This window comes from Falco rusticolus, chromosome Z, assembly GCF_015220075.1.
Source record: "Falco rusticolus isolate bFalRus1 chromosome Z, bFalRus1.pri, whole genome shotgun sequence".
NCBI classification, from domain to species: domain Eukaryota; kingdom Metazoa; phylum Chordata; class Aves; order Falconiformes; family Falconidae; genus Falco; species Falco rusticolus.
In genome coordinates, this window is record NC_051210.1 from 54,337,113 (window position 1) to 54,360,934 (window position 23,822).

Below are 23,822 nucleotides of genomic sequence, written 5' to 3' on the forward strand. Positions count from 1 at the left end.
TATTAAAGCTTAATATCTGCGATGTGATTTTAATACTGGTTTTGGACAGAAATGAATCATTAATTTTTTGAGAAAATTATGAGATACTATAAAATAAAAATATAATTCATTTTTATAAATCATTACTTTCTAAAGCAATGATTTTCATATTGTATGTGTGTCTTGAAAATATCCATTATTGCTGTGGTATATTTTTCTTGTTTAGAATGAAATACTGAATTTCCACTGTTTATTTAGAGTCTGAAAATAACTTTCACCTGTAGTAAAAATGTCTGGTGCTGAACAAACTCACTATAATCAACAAAAATAAAGTAATTGGTAGTTAAAAAATTGTATAAACATGGTGATAATTAGTATATTTAAGGATGCACAGCTCAATTTGAAGTCAGGAATAGACAGCTTCTTTGATAAATAAGACACTTTTTATTTGCTGTTCTTTAGGCAGTAAACTCACCATCTCTGCTTCGAATTCTGAAATAAACAGCTTTTATCAGAAGTAGCTTCAGAAGTAAACATGTCACTCGCTAACTGTATGTCTTACTCTTCGGAAAATCTGTATTAAAGTATGAGAAGAGATAATTTCTCAAAAAGAGAAAACAGATTATGTAGCTGCTTCCTGAATCTTTTTCATGCTTGTTTGACATTCTGAAACTCAGGATAATTTGTTTACATGAAATCGGAGTTTCACTACTAAGATGAATATTAACTTAGGCTAACAGCAAGCAAAATTATTACTGTATGATTTTGTAATCGGTACATCCAAGGAGCCTTACAAGTATTGAAAAACTGAGGGACTTTTGCATGTCTTTGCTCTAGCATGGTATATACTAAGAATATAATTTTAGTATATTTTAATGTTTCTGATGCTACATGTGGCAAAAAATGCATCTTTCTATGTTGGAAGTCTTGTTTAAAAACAGATTATTTTGTGTTTTGCATGGAAACTCTTCTAGCAATAGTCTAACTGTGAAATGAAAAACATCATTCATCAACACACAGATGCTCAAAAAACATCCAGTAATGAACTAAGTTTGCACTGGCAATCTGTTGAGTCAAACATTAAATTCCAGCTGGATATAATGCCCCAAATCAGTTTTTGAGGACTAGTTGACTAAAATTAGAATATTGTTACAGTAAGGCAGGTGAATATGTAATAAAACAAAAGGTTCTCAACATAGAAGAAATTAATAGCAGAGTTTCCATAACTGTGTACAATTGATTTCTGAAAGTGCTTTCACTTCTGCATACAATCACTGCTGTAATTGATTCTGTCCTCTGCGTGTTAACAATGCGTTCAGTCTGTATCAAATGTGATGCATTTTAACATGCAGAGTGAAATACGGGTTGTAATAGCTTGTTTGGTTACAATAGCTTGGTCTAAAATTTGGCTGGTTAGGATTTAAGGCAATGATTTTAATTGTCTTGGAAGGCATGCCTTAACTCAGCCTATGGTACTACACATGTTCTTAAGCTCACAAAACGCAGCCCAAGACCACCTCACATTTTCTGCCTGTCCTGTAGTGTAACTCCTCACCACTTGCTGCTATATTACGTACTACCATTAGGGCATATGTATCCCTACTTACTTGTTTTGTTTTTATTTTGTTTTGAGCAACAGATCATCTGCTACCTTTCCTTCAAGTTCTGAAGTCCACCTTGCTTTAATTTTGAAGAAGTTTTAACAGCCTTTTAAGTTTCAATCTCTGTCATCTATTGATATTCTTTCTTCCAAGAAAGAAAAACAATAAGCCAGCTTGTTTTGGTATTTGTATATCTCCAGTTTGCTTTGGTATTTGTGTGTCTCCACCTGTGCCTTTTAACCTACCTTTTAATCCTATGAAAGACAGTTTTACAAGAGAGCATTTGTAATAAGTCCATACAGCAGTTTTACTTACAAGTCCTAGAAAATTAAGAAATACCGTAGTCCTATTCACTGTGAATTAGGAATTGGTATCTGTGTGTTTGCAATAGATTGCTGGCTATGGTGTTGGATCAAAAGGCAAGCGGTGTTAAAGCAAGCAGACTTAAGCAAAATAATGACCTATACAGGAGTTTTAAGAGATAATAGAATAGCCATTTATGACTCCATCCTAGCTAAATTTGAGATTTTTTTTCTCCCAAAGGTTAAACTTAGATCAGTAGTTTTAAACCATTGCAAGAGTCTACACTAAAAAGTGATGGAAATGGGGCAAATTTAATTCAGTGTTACACAGCAAGTATCAGTGAAAGTTACCAAATTTATAAGGGAAAAGTAACAGGCTTTAAGCAGGACAGTCTAATGCCAAACCCAGAAATGGATTTGAACAGGCTATGTAGAATGTGCCAAAGGTTGTCAACAAATTAAAGGTTAGTCATATTTACTGCCTTTATTTTTTACTGTTAGCTTTACTTTTTTCTTGATAAATACATGTTTTTTATTTGAAGATGGTCATTCTTTGTTACAGAGTATTTATTCTACTGCTTGCATGTGCCAAGCCCAGTCATATCTGTCACACAGATATCCAGCCGCAGAGTGGTTGAACTGTGTGATTTCCTTCAGAGAACAATGAAAGAAAGCAGGAAAGCTTACCTTTGACAGGGTCTGCTTCAGGGAAATAGATGCTTACAGCACAAGTTGTCTGTAATCATCATACCAGTTGTACTCATGGAAATAAATAAAACACCTAAAACATCCTGCTGCCTTCTGTCATTGGTGCTCACCTGGCTTCAGCTGTAAGACTTAACCGCAACAGTCTTTGTTTTCATGAATCACTGTGGAAGAGAAGAGTAACTGCAGGGGGAGCTTGTTCTGACCTGAGGGCACTATTCTTACATTAATCCTGTCGGTTTTTCTGGTTGTAATGTCTGATAGCCATGTATCCTGAATCAATGTCACTCAGAGCAGGATTCTTCCAGGAAAGCAAGAGCTAAGTCTTGATTAGGATGTCAAAATTAAACTCTTCATGTTCTCATTATGGATATGACTCATTTAGAATCCAAGAAACTGCACACTACTTGTGAGCCATGAACTGCCTGCCCCACACTTTTTAATCTGGTTTTGATAGGACATGAGTATTGTTGAGAAACAAGCAAAGTCACTTTGGGGGTCCAGTTTGGGCTCCTTCCTTCATTGCTGGGATGAATGATGTAACTTTTCTGAACCCTTCCTTGCAATGGGGAAATTTGATTCTTACAGCCCCTTCCTAAATGTTTTGAAGTTGTCTTATGACTATGACTGCATATCACTACTTTTAAAAGTAGAAGGGGAAAGCACTTACACATACATATAACAATGCTTGGATTTCTTCGTTTTTTAACTATTAGCTTTATTAAAGGTGAACTGCTTTCTAAAACTCACATGTAATGAAGACAGCTGGGTACTTCATCACCAATCACATACATGCAGCTGTATTTCACGTCTTGCAGAATTCTGTCTGGTACTAAGCAAACTTAAAATATTAAAAAATATTTTAAATTCAGGTTTGGGCAGCTTTCAAAAACTGAGCAGTTTGTGCAGCTGTGAATTGTATGAATTTGAAATAAAGTCTCTGAAAACAAAGACTACTGAAGTCTGTGCATTTCTGTCCTACTTCTGATCATCTGTGTAGATTGACATTTAACATGTGAATATGCCTTTCACTCAAGGTATTCAAGGCTATCAAGGTATTGTTAAAGGGTGTCTTTTCTATTTAGCCATTTGTTCTCATGAAACATCCTCTACCCTCTAACAAACTTTGATTGCTATTGGCCAGCAGATTCAAAATCTAGTGCAAGGGAGAGAAATGGTACAATTACCTTTACCTTATTTTACGAAACTTAAAAATACAAAATACTTGCATTGAGACAGTACACTGGATGTACTTACCCTGCAAGACCCTACAAATCATGAATCAAAATGCTTTTCTTTGCTGTTGTCTGTTCTACTTTATAATACAAAGAGTAAGAATGTGGACAGTTACTTCATATTGGTTGTATTTAAATTAATTTTCTTCTGCGTGCATTGTTTTGAATAGAAATAGTTTTTCTAGCTATGATGAACAGATAAACCTAACCTCTGACTTGATTTAAATTCATGACATATTACTGAGAGATTGTATATTTGTATAAAATCCTGTATGGTTGAAAGTTATGTGACTAATATAGTAAGTTCAAATCATAGTAGATGTAATCGAAAGACCTAGATGCAAAGGCAATGTTACTAAAATATGGCTGGAAGATAAAATACTGAGCAATATATCCTACTAGTGAAACAGCATTAAGCATAGTGACATTAAGCAACGTCAAACTACTGCCAAGTCATTCAGATATGATCCTTAATAAAACTCATTAACCTGCTGCCTGTTGTCGCAGTCTTTAATCCTAGCAAAAGAGCATTTGTAGCCAATGCTTTTCAACAAGAAGAGTGATGGAGGGCGCTGCGGTGTGGGTTCCCCTGAGGAGTTATGAATGTCTTGAGAAGACATTCTCTCCAAGGCCTCTTTGGCAACTTGTGCTTTATCACCTACCAACAAGCACAATGGAAAGCATGGAAAGTATTGTTTTTCACATTCAGTAGCCCTGACAAAAAAGCAGACGAGGTCAGAGAAAATGTTTTGAACAATTTGCTTTCCAGTCTTGAGGGCTTGCCATGTAGCAGCTGTAGTCAGAGGTTACGTACTTCTGACGGTTGTAAAAATGAGGTTCTTACCAAAAACCTAAAGGCCACCATAATGCCAGCCTTTGCTTAGGGAGAGTTAGATGTGGCACCACAGTAACTGATGGTCCGGATAACTTGGAAAGTAAAGCATGGGGAGGATCAGGAGTTTTCCAGCTAGATTGACAAATCAGCCTGCTGTTTGGGGACCTCTCTCAGAAATCCCTGGTAAAAACTCTGAGAAAGACATACCTGACATTTTGCTGCTTTTAAAGACTGGATCCAGTATTGGGTATGGGCATCAAAGTGGGGTATAAAATACATTAGTTTACAAGCTAAGTAAGTCACCAGGTCAGTCACTGCCTGAGGCAGAGGAACCTTCCTTATTGCCCTGAAAGTCCTGGTAGTGCTATTGCACACAACTACTGCTCTCCAGTCACTGAAAACAATTCCCTTGCCTATAAGACTACTTACAGTCTACGAGTAAGTTCACCTGATACGATGGGTATTTTCAGAAAAAGTCTGCGATGTTAACAAGATCAAGCTGCTGTTGCTCTCCTTAAAAGTACAAGTTGTGATCCTGCAGAACTTGTCTGTGACAGAATAGCAGTTAAGACTTTAACTGAGGGAGAAACAGATCAAGGTTTTGTTCTCCGGGATTTTTGGACTGGCAGCCTCCACTTACGTGGATTGCATCCTAGTAACAGTCTGGATGACACTGTCTACTGTTGAAGTGGTACTACAGTCTAAAAGATTTAAGACTGGGCCAAAAAGAAAGTCCAACTGTAGATACCTTTGCAGGTTGCTCACTGTTTTAGCTCTCCACGGCCTCTTTCCAGATCCAGTTCAGTGTAAAACACCCAAGTCCTTGAAAATGTGATTGGAGTCTTATGTCTTCTCTGCCAGCACAGGTGAATCATTCACCTTTGTACACTAGGCTGTGGATGCTTGTCTGCTTTGTGCTCTCCTTCTAAATTGACTTTTGAGGGTTTTTCTCTGTACACTAACAGTATTCAAGGGATAGAATGCATAGCCCTCATGCAAAAGGATCTATAGACAACAGATTTGTTGCAGTTTTAGAGATTAACTTTTCTGCTTTTCCACAGTGTGACTGTTTATAAAAGGGAACAGCATCCCCTTCTTGCTATTGTTCTGGAAAACAAACAAACAAACAAAAGCAAAGTTTACTTTCAGAGGGTGCATAGTTCTGCTTGGTGAGTGCAAAGAATGCCACCTGTGTCAGTGAGAGCCTGCTGTGGGCTGCTGGTGAAACACAGGCATGGAGCTCCACAGCCGCAGGACACGCATGTCAGCCGGGGCATCTCTTGATGCCTGGGTGCCCATGGCTGCCACTGAACGTGGGTTTCGAGAAAAACAAACTGGAGAGGAATTCAGGCTATTAAATCCCACCTCAGGGGTCCACAGCTTGTGTTCTGCAGAAGCATGTTTATTTTACCTTACTTGCTTCTGTCTTTTTGCTTCAGCCAGCTTTTTTAGGAGATAGCAGTAGTTATGCAGATTCTGGATCTGCAAGGGAAAGTAACAGAGGAGCAAAAAAGTTTTTCACATTTTAAGGGTCATTTGAGAGGGCATTGGCAACTGGTACATGACCGCCGCCAGGAAAAGCAAAGATGGAGAGGGAGTGGTGCGGCGGAGGGGCTGGAGTATGTCTCCAGGTCGGTGGGTAGCCGGGAGCCCGAGGAGGGCGGCCGAAGGTGGGTACATCTTCACCGGGGCGTGAGGAGCCGCGACAGCCAGCAACGGGCGGACAGAGGAGGGAGCTGTGCCCGAGGGTGCCTCGACGCCCGTTTCAGGCACAGGGACTGCCCGGCCAGGGAGCCGGGGCCAGCAGCGGGGCGTCCGAGCCGGGGGCGGTGACTCAGCGCCGCCCTCAGCGCATAAAAGGCGGGAGGCGGCGGCGGCCGCGGCAGCGCGCGCGGCACGCGGGGCGGCGGCGGTTGGCCTCGAGGCCGTGAGCGCGGGCAGCCGCCGGGCGGGACGGGCACGGGCACCGGCACGGGCACGGCACGGCACGGGCGGCGCGCGCCATGGGGGCCAGCCTGCGACTCCTCTGCGCCGCGGCGGTGCTGCTCTGCGCGGCGCCCCCGGGGCAGCTCCGCGGCCGGGGCGTGGCGGCCGCCGCGTTCCCCGCGGGCGAGGGGGACGGGTACGGGGTGAAGCTGTGCGGCAGGGAGTTCATCCGCGCCGTCATCTTCACCTGCGGCGGGTCCCGCTGGAAGCGGCTCTCCCTGCTGGCCATGGAGCCGGCGCCCGCGGCCGGTGAGTGAGTGTCCGCGGAGCGGGCGGGGACGGACGGGGCGCGGGCGGTGGCTGGGCCTGAGGGCTCAGCCCTGCCAGGCGGCCGTGGGGCGCGGCGCCGCCCGCCCAAGCCCCGGGCGGAGGTGGTCTCGGGGCGCCTCTGGCCTCGCCCGGGACAGCTGCGGTGAGGGGCGGCGGGGAAGGGCGAGCGCCCCGCGGCGCTTCCCGCCTCTCCCCCCCCGAGCCGCGGCGGGAGCGTCCCCGTCCCTCCCCTTGTCGCTGCGGGCCGCGCTCCCGCGACTTGCGAAGGGAGACCCGCAAAATCGGAGGAAAAGACGCGGCCGTCGGTGGGGCGTTGTTAGCCGGGGCAACCTGCGAAGTTTTCGGTCTGTTCGGAGACGTTGCTCTGCCCCGAGCAGCCCTGCGGCGCCCGAGGCTCGCTGAACTCTCTATTTGAAAAAAAAAACTACGAAAAAACACACCTTCCCCCCGCCCCGCCCCCGCCGCCTTTGTGGCCGTGCGGGGAGGTGCGGCGCGGGCTGGGGGGCCCGGGGCTGGGAGCTGTGCCCCTCTCGGCGGGCTGTGCTGGGGCCGTTACAGGGTGCGGGGTCGTTCGGGGTTGTTTTATTACTCGCCTGCGCTGCTCCGTGCAGGAGTTGGCACCTTGGAGCGTGGATGGGGCTCTGGTGCTTCAGTAACAGCTGAAACGGCAAGAACTGCTTTAGGGTTACTCGGTGAAACGGCTGGTTGGTGAAATATTTCTCAGATAGTGTCACGTGTTCCAAGTCCAGTATATTAAGAAAGTGTAAGCTGATGTTTTCTGGGCTTTGTTGTCAAGCTACAGTAATGTTAACAGTTATTTTAAGTGATGACTCTGATTTATGTCGGTATTTTGAATGGTGAAAATGACGTTTTTGACAAGGACAAAAATTGGATTTAGATGTAAAATGCGTAATGGAAGAACTGCTTTTTTTCTTGTTCAAACGGGCTGTTAACCTCAGGCGGTTAATGAAGCTGGTATTTTGGATTTCTTGGAGAGTGGTTTTTTTTTTTGCTTTTCCTCACAACAGGTTGAGTAGAAAATAAATCACCTTTGTACTTACAAGAAATTATGTATGTACAGCCGCTGCTGAGATTGTGTTCTTTCCCAGCCAACTTTGTTTTCCTTTTTGTTAACAGTCGTTTCTGAGAGCATCAGTCACTGTCATGGGGAGCCCCCACTGTGCTGCCTTGCTGTCTAACTAAAAGTCTTACCTGCCCTGAAAGACTACTAAGTAGCAGTTGCTGTCTAATTAGTAAAGTAGCTACAGCCACTTCTGTTTTTGTACATATTCAGGCAGCTGTTCAATCTGAAAGTTAGCTTCTGTATATTAATTAGCCATATTAATATAACATTTACCAGATGTTCTCAAGTTCTTTCAGCTTTCTGAAACAAAACCCCTCTTATTAACAGCATTAAGACCACAAGACAAACACTTTGGATTTTTTTAAACTTAAGGATTTGAAGTAGCTTCTTTTCTTCACGTTAGCTGAAATAAGCAATGCTAATTGCCTTGCATAAGTAAAAGCAAGAGAAACGCATAGGGTGAAAGGAAGTTGCTGGATTTTTGAGAACACTTCAGTCAGCAAGGTGCAGGGTGTTTAAGTAAATTCTACAAGCCTCTGGTCTATACCTTGAGACCTTGAGAAATGAAAGAAATGAGTGGAAAGTATCAGCTGAATATAGCTATAGAAATATACAATCTGTAAGAAGCAGTTTACATAGAATATTTGCTTATTTAGTCCTCCCTATGTTTGTTCTTCATATGATGCTACTTGTGTGATTGTGCATGGGAGAGGAGTGATCTAACCCAATTCATGAGCTACATGACATAGGTCTGTGTGGTTTCTGGGTACGTCTTTACAACAAAATTTTATTTTTATAGCATTTTTGACACTTCTGTATCAGTCGCACTGCAGATGTGATAGGATGTACAGTTGCAGCCATGTGCTCTCCATGTTTGACAGGCAGTGTGGCCTTTAAAACACAGATTCCCCTAAAAGTAAGCTGTAAGTAAATCATGGAGTGGAGACTATGCAGTACTGACAGTTCTGCCAGATAACAGTGCTTTGTTTTGTTGCTATTTCTTAAAGCTCCATGCTCCTCTTGATAGTCCTGCAGTAACAAAAGTCTTCTCTTTAAACAGAGTCTACACAAACAGCAAGTAACAAACTACTGGGAAACTTAAAGCTGCAATCAATTTTGGGTCCTGAAGTGGAGCAGTTGCAGAGAAGCAGCCTGCTTCTTGGATGGGAGATGTTTAAGGACTTGTATAGTTTAAATTACTATAATGAATATGTACCTGCGGCAGATGACTTCAAAGAACTTGTTCACCAGCTGGAGGAAGCTGTTCAGAAGGACAGGGGAGGAACAGGAATTGCAAACCCCATGGGGTCAAACAGTTATCTTTGGGCTACGTATCCCAGAAGAAAACGAGAATCTCTGGGTTTGGCAGGAATGTGTTGCAAATGGGGCTGTACAAAAGCTGAAATTAGTACTATATGCAGAGTTTAAAATCCTGTCTGCACTTATGCATGAAATCAATGTTTGTTGCAGTGCTACTTGATTGAATACTGTACCAAGGAAGAAAACTCTCTCTGTATTTTGTCTGTATGTGCCAGTCAGTAGTGCTGGTTTTATTTAAAAAAAAAAATAAATCCACAAATGTAATTGTAATGACTTTGTTTTGCTGCAGTAACATTTAATCTGTATTTTTTACCAAGACATTTCATTTTCATGTAGAGCCTTTACATTATATTACAAATGTATTATATCTTTAAAGTTCTTCCTAAAATGTTATAATGTTTCATTAAAGTGTAATTATACTAAGTGTTACCGAACTGTTCCTTGTCAACAGAAAGAACATCCAGTGATGTTCTTGAAATGAGAATCATGGTACAAAGCTGTACAGAAAGGATATTTTGCTAGTTGAAACTCCACTCAACACTGACTCTGCTTGCTGACTGCTTTGCACTTTTTCCTTGTAATTGCTGAATTGGTTTATGTGATATCATCTTCCTAGAAACTTAACCACAGTACAACACTTGCAGCCTAAATATTTCATTATATTCATGTATGGGCTTAAATAGTCTGCGGGTGAAGTATTAATACTTCCCTTGTTTACCATACTTGCCCCATTTCCCTGCTACTGCAAACTGATGTTGGATGTGCTTCAAGTAACTAATTCTGCAAACACTCAGACATCTTCCTGTGTGTTCTTATGGTATGCTGGTCCACACTACTTCAGCTGTATTTCTAAATTACTAATTGCTTCTGTAGTTATAAATTGTTAATTTAATTTTTGTAGTTTCTAAGCTTTATGCCTCCCTGGCTGTTTTTCCTAGCTGTAACAAGTCGTTGTTCATGACTTGAGGTTTTGGGGTTTTTTTTCCTGACACAATGCTCACGGTAACTTAGCTTTGTAGCAGTAGCTTATTCAGAGTATACTTGATGGCTTCGCACAGTTGTTACCTTTGGCTTCATTCTTCAAATTCTGTTTTGAAAAGTGCTCTTTGATTGAACTAGTGCTTAGTGAGATTATTGCAGCACTTCTGCATTCCTTTTCCTAAAATGATATTATTATTCCGTCAATTAGGCATCTATCTTTTTTTTTTATTTTTTTTTAAGCCATATCAGTTTTATTCAGTAGACTCTGGGCAGAATGGGCATTCAAGATGGATACTGTTACCTTCTAGCTGAAAAGCACCATCTCTTCTGTTGTAACAATGTTTGGCAAGAAATGAGTTACCTTCTTCCACGTGGTTGTTGCAGTGACTGTTAAGGCGTCACTCTCCAGTGAAGAGCTGTGTAAAGTTCTGCTACAGTTTTCTTTACAACAGGCTAGCTGAGCTTCTACAGCTTAGCTTCCAGAAACTTCACCTCAGATATAATTTTGGATTTGGAGACTCCTAGTTTAGATCAGGATTTCCTAGAATAATACAGGAGTAGTCTGAGGGGAAGTATTCCCTGTTTTTGAGTAGGACCCAGAGGTTTGGGTGTTAGGATTCATTAGTAAGGAGAAGACTAAACGATACATAGAATCCCTGAGAAAAGGGAAAATACGAAAATGCAGTGCTTGATGAAACTGAAAATTATCTTGTATGCCTGATCCATTTTGCTAGAAAACTTTCCACAAAGCTTTTAAAAAGGAATATTGGGAAAGGCAAATATGGTGTATATTCTGCTTGCTTGCTCCAGTAGCCTTGGTTTGTCAAGGTACAAAGCTTCATATACAAGGAGCAGGCTTTCTTATATCCTAAGCAAAACAAAGATGCAGTTAAAACCTTAAATTTCTGAGCTTCGGTCTTGAATAGAAAAATCTGGAGTTTAACTTGCCAGGTTAGATGTAACCCACTGGTAAAACTAGAAATAATTTGGGTGGAAATTAGAGTTCAAGATGAACTGTTTCATACTGAGACTGAATTATAAATAGAAAAATCAGTCTTTTTTTCAGAGGTATGAGTCAAGATACGTCAGCATGCATAACCCAGAGGTATGGTGAAATCTGGTTTCATGTGGTTTCTTAACAGGCTGGTTTCTTGATAGGCTTCATTGTAGTCTGTAACAGCTTCAGCAGGTAAGCCATGGCACAGACAGAAATTCAGTCTGTATTTTAGAGTAGGGAAGTATTTGTGCATACACCAGAGCATGCAAAAGTTTTCTTTGTTTTAAAGCAAATTGAGTTTTCAAAGACTGAAGTTTGCTGTGTGGGTAGGCCATATTTTATAATGGTTTCTTTGCAATGTAGCCAAAGGTGGCAGTTATGTGTCACTCAGTTGTAACAGGTCTAGAGGATGCCATCCTGTTCACATGACTCAGTGTCCAAATTCTTTTTTTAAGACTGGAAACGAACCTGTTATGCAAAATGAGGTGTCTGACTAGTTACACGGGGGAAGCAAACATGTTTTAGAGCAGACTCTCAAAATGTAAAATAATTACTGAGTTGGCATATTGGTTCAAATAGCAGACCAAAAGGACATTTCTCTGCTGAAAGCTCCTCTGGCCATATTGCCATATGTATATAGCAGCATAGACATGAGTGCAGCAGTTCAAAGCAACACACTGTGCTTACCATGACAACTCTTCAGAAACATACTTTTTCCCAAGAAATAAGCCTTTTGTTTTCACTCATTTCATTCACAGAGAATTAGCTATCAAGAAAAGCATTGTTTTCGCAGTTTGCTGCTTATAGAAATTGCAGTCCCATTGGTGCAGCCTTAACCCACAGAAAGTGTCCAATTCCTGGATAATCTGTTAAGATGTGTGAGCCATCTTCTGAACAGTTACTGTGAGTTTGTGAGTAGAAAATGGTACATCAGCACATTTCCATATTAGAACTGCTATTTGTGTCTGCAAGAGTTTATTATTCTGGATGGTTTGGGGATTTTTTTTTTTCACTGTGGGTGTAGTCTGATTCAGGTCTGACTATGAACTCCTTGAACATAATCCACAGCAGTATATATGACAGATTTTCCAGCTCTGAGCTGGAATCATTAAGCTACGTGAAGCCTGTGATATAGCTAGAGCCAAGTACCTCAAATGAATACATAGAATGCTAGACATGCTACAGAGCACAGAACTAGGTCCCAGAGACCTAGAGGACATGGCTGCCTTCTATGTCTAGTTCTGTCTGGTCAGTTGCTTACTTTGCCAGTTGTTTAAACCATGCAGGAAAAATCAAGATTCTGTAATTATTGGGGTAGATGTGTTATCTTTTTTTTTTTCTTTTTTTTTATCCAATGATGACAGGCAGGGAAAAAGTTATCTTTATCTCTACATTCTGGCAAAGCCAAAGATAGACCTAGAGTTAACACTGAAGACTTTCTGAGGCTACGTCATTCCTCCTCAGCAGGCAGCAGACTCAAAAGAAAATGCAAACTCCTTTCCAACTCAGCAGAACAGAACCTGAATGGATTTGTAACCCATCTGTTGCTGCTCTGCAGTCACCACCAGTAGCTGCAAGAGGATCCCTTTCTCATTTGTGCTGTGTTGCCATCACATGTGGAATGAATTTTTTCAGTGCACAGCTTTTCTGTATGTTGGGAACAAACAGCTGAGCTGTTGGAGCCTTTCCCTGATTTTAGCCAGCAGAGTTACTTGATGGTCACTCTGACCGCTTTGTGCCACCTGCTTTGTGGTCAGGTCTTGATATCAATTACCGCACCATCACAGTGTGCTTGTCCAGTACTATTTTCTACCTATATACTCTACAGAACCAGCACTAATAGGAAGGAAAACAAATTTGATAGTCTGTGCATCAGCCTCTTTTCCTTTTCCTCCATGTAACCCTCCCTGCTATGTACATTTTTCCTGGAAGTTCCTAAAGGTTCCACAACTGCAGCCTATGCTCATGTTTTAAAGTGTGGAAAGCCAGATGTTTATCTATGACTTTGGGGACTGTTAGATAGCTATTAGATACAGCACTCTGGATTATACTGTTTGACCAGAGACTTTCCAGGTCCCTGCAGTTTCTGTGAAATCTCAGCCCTTCTGGCACTGAGGAGTGCCTCTTCAGGAGCTGTTTTGCCCAGACAAGCTGAAAGCAAAATGCAGTAAGACCACACTTTCTGCCTCTGCACCAGAACTGTATCACCATGGTCTCAGCAATCCTGGTATCATTCTTCAGTGGCTTATTCATTGCTACCATGTTGTTCCCCATGTCAGCAACCTGATGTAAAGAGTTTGCCTGTGACTATATGCTTCTGGCGCTGCAGAAGTTATTGAGCTCAGCACCAATATTGAGCTCAGACTTTGGTCTTGGCACCAAAGGCCACTGTTGAAGTGCTTCTCTGTCTTTGTGGTTTTGCGTCTTTTTGTACCTGTGCCAAGAGATGGAGTGTCTTGAGGGGTTTCCCATACAGCAGCACAGTGTGATGATATGCTTTTTGCTCCTGTGCTTTTTTCATTTGATCTCACAACACTGGGACAATTTCAACGTGGTGTAAGCACCACCAACAATCACTCGTTGAAGCGATCAGCTGTAGAGCAGGCACGTTCTGCAACTGAGCAAGGGATCACAGTGTACGGGGGGTGGTCCTGAGAATCTTTCCAAAATTTATATGAGGAAGCACACCTTCCAATTTCTTGCTGTCTACCTCAGACTCCCCTTTTGGCAGACCCTCAGTAATTACAGCTTTGTTAATCCACCTGCGAGCACACACAAGATTTTTTCTCTTATTGTGGTTCCAAACTTGTCCAAACTTTACTTGGGCAATGTTGTCCATCTCAAAATTTGTCAGCGAGCTGGGTTTGAGTTTGCATAGGGTCCCAGGCCACACAGAAAGGCTGCACTGGAAGCTAAGGGCCATTAATCAATCAGGAGAGAGTCTGCTAAGAAATAGACTCCAGTGATGATCAGAGCTGTGTACCTGTTCTAAATTCAAGCCTTGTTAAATCACAGTGGCTTGGGCTTCAGAAAAGCACCTTCCCACTCACAGTGTAATCCTTTTGCATGGAAGTGTATGTAAGAGGACTTTCACTAGTATTCCTAACTTGGCTTAACTATGCTCTCTTTCAGACTTGCAGCATCCATTTTTCCTTTGAGCCTAAATTTAACCATAAACTTAGATTACAGGTAAACTAAATTAGCTGACCTGAGTAGGTATTTGGAGGACCCCCAAAACCCCCATAACACAGCCCCCTGCTATCTATGAAGAGCCAGGCTTTTCACATCAGTATGTGGTGAAAGGGTGAGGGACAACAGTGATAAAGTGAAACACCAGAGGATCAGGCCAGAGATAAGAAGCAGCCTTTTGCCCACAGGAACAGCCTGGCAGTGGGGCCAGGATACAGGGAAGCTGTGCTGCCTCCAGCCTTGGAGAGTTTTCAAGTCCTGGCTGGGGAATGCCTTGAGGAGCCTGGTCAGAGCCTGCAGCTGAGCCTGCTGTGGGCAGGGTGTGGGACAGGAGCCCTGCTGAGGTCACAGAGCCACAGAATATCTTGTTGGAGTTGGAAAGGACCCATAAGGACCATTGAGACCAACTCCCAGCTCCTCACAGGACTACCTAAAACTAAGCCATATGACTAGGCGGGTCATCCAAACGTTCCTTGAACACTGACCGCCAGCCTGTGCTCCCCTGGGATTCCGCTGCAGGGCTGCAGTCGGCAACAGCTAAAGCATGTGAACCAAGGAGCTCCATACAAGACAGCAATTGGTATGAAGACACAGATGTGGAAGGAAGTATTTTCCTGATCTGGTACTGAGAGGGGTAAGCAGAAACATCTTAGTTCATTATATACAAATACATATTTATTATATGCTCATTATATACTAATAGATAACTACCATACACACACACACACACACACACACAGACTGAATAGTTTGTTATGTAGTAATGCAAGAGGATAGGAAACAGGAATGGCTAGAAGTCTTAAATAATATTCAAATTTGTGTCTTAACTGGCACGATAGAGATTTGGTTGGATAGTTCATGCAGACATGTATGGTCTGTTCAGGAAAGTTATCTAAAACTAAAAAGCTGTTTCAAGGATGCGTACACTTAATCTAGAAGGTTTATTGGAGCCTAGAGTGACTAAATATTTCTCAGTAAAAGCAATGTTACTGGCACATAGGAGATTATTGTAGGCTGTAAATAAAGAAGATAATGGAGATGCGTCTTCAAAAACTTCATACCAATGGGAAATTATCATTTTGATGAGAAAGCAATGCAGAAGGACACAGACTACCCAGAAAACTCTGGAAAGGTGTGGAAGCACTCTGTAGAAGGCGGAGAAAACAAATGGAGGGGAATGTGCTATTTCATTACAACTGCTACAAAAGCTGCTGTGGCTGAGAATGTGAACATCACGGGCATCATAAGAAAGAATGATCATGATATAGTCATCATTTTTAGAAAAGAAAGGAGCATTAAAACAAGTCATGACATAGAGAAGGGGGGAAAAGTATTTAATGTCTCTCTCCATGATCCAGTGTTTACTGAAATTACCAAGTGCAATCAACTAGCACAGCTGCACCAGTGATCTAGGACTGAGAATTGAGACTAGGCTAATGTCAGGGATGAGTGGAATGCACCTCAAAAGAGAGAAGCAGCAATATGTTTTACTGAGATAAAATAATAATTTGTCAGGGTTCAATAAATTTGATGGAATTTAACAAAGTTTAACAGTGGTTTGACAAGGTTCAGTGAGTTTGATGGCAAGGTTCACCTTATTAATTACTGCATGGAAGGAACATAAAAAGGAAAATTCAGTAGAATCGAGTTAGAATAATTCATACAGACACAGGAGATGAAAAGCGTGAAGACCCTCCTGTTGAGTCACGCGGTTCAGAGTGTACCTATTTGCTTTCTAAACTCCTCATGGAGCCTGGGTGTTGCTAGGTCTGATCTTGGTCTCAGGCTTGCACAACAGTTTATGCCTAATGGGGTTATCTATACAGTGTTTAATAATAACGTTGGGTAGCTACATGGATTAGTAATGTTTCATTAGTATTAATTCAGCATGCTATTAGTTACTTACTGAGGACCTGTCATGGGTAAGGGATCTCTTCACCTTGGGTAAGGAAGGATCTCTTGGTCTCGGGTAAGGAATCCCAAACCTGGAGACGCATCCCTGCTCAAGGGGAGACTCACCTGTCCTGCAGTCCTGCTGCAGTTTACAGAGGGCTCCAGCTGGGCCCATCCTGACGGTCATATTTATAGGGTTAAGTAGCTGGCTGCTGGTCAATAGCATAGGCAAGATAGATATCTTCATTTCAGCTCTCATTATCTTGTTCTATACAATGGCTATCTTGCATTTTTGGGTTTCAAAACCGCCTTTCAAAATATTTTTCCACAGCACCTTCAGTCCCTTGTATGTGAGCCAGGAGCTTTCCAGCTGACCAGTCCACCACAGGCCTGAGGACCATTGCTCTTTAGCCTGAACCAAAGCTTGGCCAGGGGCGAAGTGTCTCTGCCAGGGCTCTGGAAAGAGTGATCCCGGGTGGGCTTGTTCAGCTGGGAGTTTGCAGCAACCAGGCTGAGACTGCAGAATCATCCATTGACAGTTGCTTGTGAGAATCCAAAGAGCACAGAGAGCTTTCAGGCAGTAGGAAAAAAAGATATAAACACTGTTTAAAAAGTGGGCAGAGAATTACAGATCAGTCAGTCCAACTGTAACTCAGGGGGCAAGAGGAAATGTAGCAAACAGTCAAACAAACAATATGCAGGTACTCAGAAGATGATGAACAACACTCTCATGGAATAAAAATAAAATAATTCAGATCTTTTTGTTGGGTAAGATGTTATATATCTTGGCATCAAAACTGACAATCCTGGCAAATAATACAGGGTAACACAAAACGAACAGAACTGGGGAGTACTGCCAGAGCCTATTAGTATGGTGTTCCAGCCGTTTATACAGGGTGTGCTGTCAAGGAGGACAGACCAAACTGAGTTCAGAGCACCCTCTTTTTGGTCTAGTACTATTTCACATTTTCATTAATTGCTTGCATGAAGGTAGAGAGGAAATGAAGATGCAGAAAAAACTAAAGAAAATATGCAGAGGAATTTGCAGATGGCATTAAGGAGGAAGGGACTGGAATTACTTTGGAAGAGTTCAGACTGGTCTTCAAAAATGAGGGAAATTATTTCATATATTTAGGGGTAATCCAAAGTGTACATACAAGGGATGTCTGGCTATACAGAAGAATTAGGGGTTGTAGATGATCACAGAATGAGATAACAATATAATGTCGTACAAACAGGCAAACATCATACAGTGAGAATTTTACTTGTAAGATATGTGAAATATTTCTGCTGCTGAGAACAAATAAGGCCCACGGTACCATGCCCAGTTTTGGACGCCATAATTCAGGAAGGAGGAATTATGTAAAACAATAACAAGAATTATCAAAGATCTAGAAAATACAGCTTATAAAGAAAGAATGTAGAACTGGCAGTTGTTTTACACAGAGCAAAAATGACTGAGGTAAGAACTCTCAGAATTCTTCAGCTATGTAGAAAAAAAAGAAATCTTTACACAACCAATGCAGGACAAAAAGCAATGTGTTTAGACTATAAAAATGTATTTTAGAATCCAGAAAGACTTTTCAAGATCAAGGAAAATTAATCACTGGAATAGACTTACCATAGATGTTATGGGATCCTCACTGCATATTGGATAAATATCTATCAAGAATAACTTAGATATGGCAGGAGAGATAGATCAACAAAGATATAAACCCCTCCTAGTCTGTTTTACAGGATCTCATAATTATGACTTCTTTATAAATAGCAGAAAACTATCAGTTTGGGGTACTTAGTAAGTGGTATGTGATATAATAAAAGAACTTAATTATGACAACCTGATTTAATCTCCGTTGTCACTAGTCTAAACCATACATGTATACTGAAAAGACACATGCTAGTTTCTTTAAAATCCACTTGACAGTCCTCACATCTAAGGAATTTGGCATTGTCTCATCTTGGGAACTCTCTTGTGATTTCTGAAAGATTTGCCAAACTTTTGTCTCCTCTCCCCTGTTTAGGAATTCAGTTTGCAGTAGGATTCCAACCTGTTCCTTAATTCCTTAATGGAAAAGTTCTTTTAGCCTTTGGACACCTTTTTTTTTTTTTTTTCTTTTCATTTGCTAGCAAAACATCCCTTTAAATAGCAATATATTTGCCTAAGTAGAGGGATTCATGCCTTTATGTCAGATGCTCTTCTGTTGAAGGCTGAAGGCAAGCTTAAATTTTATTTTAGGCCTTTTCGGAGGTACGAACCTGCATGTGCTTGTTTGTAAGCTCCACACTTCCCATTCAGAACCTGCTGTACATGGACAAGATGTTAAGTTTGATTTACCTTTAAGTTTGATTTACCTTTTTAATTGATAAACCAGTATTTCTGAGGAGAAGCCACTTCTAATAGTGACCTGACCAAGAGTTTTTAATAACATAGTTAGAAAAGCCCATTGATCTGATTAGAGCTCAATCAGCTGTAGCTCAGGCAACACATCAAGCGTTCACATTTAATAGCTGTTCTTTTCAACTCCTCATGATGTAGTTGTTTAGCTTTTGTTGTTTCATCGTTCAGGTTAGATATACTCAGTAACACACTGGTGGACTGCTAACAGGAATTCCTGTTGCGGGGAAATTACTGCAATTTTAAATGAATTGCAATACACTTGAGCTATATACTCTTATATTTAACTAAGTTAAATATTTAATTTGTTAATATTTAACTTCTTAATAAAATTTTACAAAAATTAGTTGCCTAGGTTCAGTAAAACAGTAGACGATTATTACAGTAAAGCAACACGAATAGATTACACTTGTAGGATTTATTTTTTTCTCTTTAAGAAATCAGTAATATAATAGCAGCTGTATTACAGAGGCAATGAAATACGATGTTAATTTTCTCACACACCACCCAGCTAAAATTGATTGTGTGTACCTAAAATATCTACTGATCACAGATTTTGAACTCAAACAGGATTTTTTTGCTATCTTTGTTTAGGTAGTCTGATACAGCTGCAATTCTGATACAACTCTGCAACTTTTTTTCTTTTGGCATACTTAATACAGCTTTCAGTTGTCCTCATTTCTGGTTGTTCTGAAAGTCTTTTACAAGGTGGTGGGTGTATTTATTGAAGTCACCTAATATAATTACATTCTTATTATTACAAATAAATTATTTGAAACTTCTTGTCTGTATAATCAGATTTGTCTTCACAGATGCACTACTCAAGACCCAAGATAGACTGAAAATTTTGTTTTTCGTTCCACCATTTGTGAGAGTATGTTTGACATCTTCCTCTCTGTTCAATCATGCAATTTGAAAATCTGAAAATAGAGACAAAATAAAGCAAAGTTGATAATTTGAATTAAAAGTTGTTTTGCAGAGATCCAAAAGTTCTGCCTAGATGCCTAAGGGAAAGGTACTTTAAAAAGATTGTTAACACTTTAATTCTAAACTTAAAATCTTTGAAATTGGTTCTTAGGTAAGCCTCAGTTTTAAAGCAATCTCAGTTTCATAGACATTCCTATTTCTTAAGCTCCTGTGCACTCCCATGGCTTTTGTTGATGCCCAAAAGCCTTTTATTAGTGAGTGGCTTCGTGGCTGTTTCATATGGTAAAGCTCAGTTCAACGCCAGGGAAGTGTTTGTTTTCCTACCTGGCACCTGATGGGTCTGCCTTAGGCTCTCAGGCTGGTGGATGAGGTTGGTAATGCTAAGCACACACTGAAGCAACAGTACACTTCTGTTCGGGTGATGGAGGTAACATCAAACCTTTTGACACTGCTAAGCTTAATCACAGAATCATGGAATGGTTTCGTCAGAAGAGACCTTAAAGATCATCCAGGTCCAACCTCGCTGCTATCAGTAGGGACATGTTCCACTGGCTGAGGTTGCTCAAAGCCCCGTCCAGCCTGGCCTTGAACACTTCCAGGGATGGGGCATCCACCGCTCCTCTGGGAAACCTGTTCCACTGCCTGACCACACGCATAGAGAAGAATTTCTTCCTAGTATTTCATCTAAACCTCCTCTCTTTCAGCTTCAAACCGTTACCCTTGTCCTATCGCTACAAGCCCTACTAAAATGTCACTCTCCAGCTTTCTTGCAGGCCCCCTTCAAGCACTGGAAGGCTGCTACAAGGTCTCCCTGGAGCCTTCTCTTCTCTTCTCCAGCCTAAACCACCCCAACTCTCCCAGCCTGTCTTCATAGCAGAGGTGCTCCAGCCTTGTGGTCATCTTTGTGGCCCTCCTCTGGACTCACTCCAACAGGTCCATGTCCTCCTTATGTTGGGTGGCCGAGATCCGAAAGCGGCACTCCAGGTGGGCTCTCACAGGAGCAGAGTACAGGGGTAGAATCACCTCCCTCAGCCTGCTGGCCGCGCTTCCTTTCATGCAGCCCAGGATATGGTTGGCTTTCTGGGCTGCAAGCGCACATTGCCGGTTCACGTTGAGCTTCTTGTCCACAACACCCCCAAGCCCTTTTCCTCAGGGCTGCTCTCAATCCATTCTCTGCCCAGACTGTATTTGTGCTTGGGATTGCCCCTACCCACATGCAGGACCTTGTAGTTGTTGAATGTCATGAGGTTCACATGGGCCCGCCTTTCCAGCCTGTCAAAGTCCCTCTGGATGTCCCCCTCCTCCCTCCCCTTCTAAGGGGAGGATCCACCTCCCCTTAGACCTCCAGCTGTGCCTGACAGAGCAGTCTAGCCTTGCTCCCAGAGCTCATTTGTACATGCCTTGGGATCTGTGCATGCAGTGACCCAGCGGTAACTACAAACCAGAACTGCCAGCTATGCGAACTCCCTTCAAAACCACCTTGAAGCACACGGCTCTTGCTTTTGCCTGCTGTGGCAACCAGCATTTCTGCCACCCCAGGGACCACCCCCAACAAGAGCATCCTGCAGCTCCAGTGCAGTGGTGTGGGTGGGTGCTGCACAGCAGCAGGTCCCCACCACGCAGGGCACCAGCACTCAGGTATGACCCGGCAGCGCCAGCAAGCATCGAGCTGCCCAGATCCCCTTTCTTCCATTTGGTGTCTCTTGGGTGCTGTGAAGCTTCTGAGTTACCATTACTTCAAATGCAGCTCCAGCACTTTTCTGAAGGTGTTTCAGCAGCACTACAGCTTTACAGATACCTAAGGAAGGAGTTAAAAAAATGACCTGGTTTATGACTGGGGCATGTCTTTCAGACCTTACTGCTTGTAATGTTTTCCAGATTTCATTCTTCCAGTCCTGTTTCTTTCAACCTGTTTGCACCATCAGTATCTGGCTCTGTGAACTGCATGCACGGACCTATTATACACCTGGATTTCCCCAAGTTTTACCTTTCAGTCCAATTTTGTTTGGCTTTACTATGAGAATTTTTGCTTTCTAGGCTGCTGTTTGCCTTCTAGAGGTAACGCTGTGTAGCGTATGGCCTGCTTCACATGAGTGCCAGTCAGATGTGCGGTGCAGCCACAAAGTTTGTATGGCTTTCTGAGACCAGCCACCTCCTGTACAAACACAGGCGCTAACAGAAATTGTGTTTGCTCCTGTAGCACCAAGCTTGTAACTCCTGTGCTACACAGTCCCTTTATACATTTCAGATGAGAAACTCTGGAAAATATATGGCAACTCACATGTGCATGCACCTCCCCAAACCAGTACCTTAACTGGTTTAACTCCAGAACAGGACATACTACCCTACAGCGTTTCAAGCCTGCCAGGCTGCTCAGCCTCTTTTCCAGAGTCTCAGAACAAACTTGACAAAGGCTATAAAGTTGCATTGGCTGAAGAATCCTATGAAGTTGAACCTTCCTCTAGACAACTGGTGTAATTCAGAGAAGTAAGTTGCTTTACAAAACAAAACAAACAAAAAGAAAACAAAAGACCAAAAAATCATGTCTCAGGTAAGGCTTGGGCAGAACAGCTCTGTTACTACCCTGACTTTCAGTAAGTGGTCTTATTTTGTTGCAGAGACCACTATTTGACTTCTTAAAGTAAGCTTACACGGATGTGATCTTTTTTTTATTGTTTACTAGAAGTTTCACATCTTTATAACGTGAAAGGGAAAATACTTAAACATAAGTGATTGCACAGCTGTTTTTATACATGAGTTGCTTTGGGTTTTTTGACTGATACTCTTCAATGAGCTGAGGTTTTATAGCAGAGCTCCACATGTAAAATGCAACTGAATACACAAAAAACCAGATACACATAAAATTAGCTTTTGTAGTCTTGCAGAAGTTTAAGGTAATTCAGTTTAGATGTTACCCAGTACTTCTTGCACCCTGAAAAAAAACCCCAACAAAACCAAAAAACCCAAATCCAACACAGTTCATTGCTGTGCTGCAGGATTAATTTAGCTAAAAGTTCTTGAATTCTTTGCACTCCTGGGTGTTTCTGTATTGCTCAAAATAATCAGTCAAATAAAACTTGAAGCATTTTAAGCCTTACCTTGTTGCTCTGCTTTTATTAGTATTACTTAGCTATAACCATATTTAATGTTTCTGCACTTGTTCCTAGTGATTGGTGTTGAGAATACCTGTTAATTTGTCTGCATTTCTAGGGCAGACTCACTGTGTCAGTACTCGGTAACAGACAAATATCTTATGTGCTGCCTTGATTGCGTTATACAATTAACATAATCAGTTTCTATTTTTCTTTTCAATGCCTTCCTGAATCCTTCCTGAAGTTATGACATAATGTTTTGGGGTAAACCTTGCAAATACTAAACATTCTTCTTTCTTTTCTTACTACTACCCACAAAGAATGTTTCACTTAGTCTGACTGCAGTTTGAAAGGTTTCTAAACTGGAATTTCAGAATTCATTAAAACCACTACGAATATGTATCACAAAGTACAAGCAGAACACCCGCCACTGCATAACATGAGAATGAATTGAAGGCTGTATTGTCCCACACCATGACACGGGGACAACATGCTTCATGACATTATATATTCTCCTACAGCATTTTCTTCTTTAAACTTTTTCATTTTCCCAAAAATTTATTCTCTAGAAAAATTAAGGATTCCCAATTATGTCAGTAGGTGTTGGGATGAACAGCAGCAACACTACCTACAACATCCTTTAAGCTTCGTTGGGATGGTATTTTGTCACATAAAATAAAATCTTCAGGCTCTGAGAATAAGAAGCCTTTCATGTGTGGGAAGGAGTAACTTGAACTAGCTTAGTTTTTACTTCCACCACAGTAGCTTAAGTATATATTTGCATACTTGTATTTGTATGCATATTTTCAATTTTGCCATTGTACTTCTCAAAAATTAGCAGCAGCATTCAACTCTGTTCAAGGTATTTGGCGGTAATTTTAATGTGAAGTTACAGAAAAGTCATACGAAAAGAGTACAAGTAACGCAATTCAAGAAGTGGTTTCCCAAGAGCTTGTGTCAGAAATTCTGAAGAACTGCAGTCCGGCAACAGCCGATCTGTTAGTGGTCCCTGTCTTACACACTTGCTTCTC

The 23,822-nt window shown here is 41.6% G+C and overlaps 1 protein-coding gene across 1 annotated transcript; it reads left to right on the forward strand.

Moving 5' to 3' along the window:
• The first annotated feature begins 6,581 nt into the window (after positions 1 to 6,581).
• Positions 6,582 to 9,558, forward strand: LOC119141706 (relaxin-3-like). Its single transcript, XM_037374250.1, has 2 exons — positions 6,582 to 6,892; positions 9,058 to 9,558. Exons 1-2 carry the CDS (start codon positions 6,661 to 6,663, stop codon positions 9,423 to 9,425), a joined length of 600 nt encoding a protein of 199 aa, XP_037230147.1. The 5' UTR covers positions 6,582 to 6,660; the 3' UTR covers positions 9,426 to 9,558.
• The last annotated feature ends 14,264 nt before the right edge of the window (positions 9,559 to 23,822 follow it).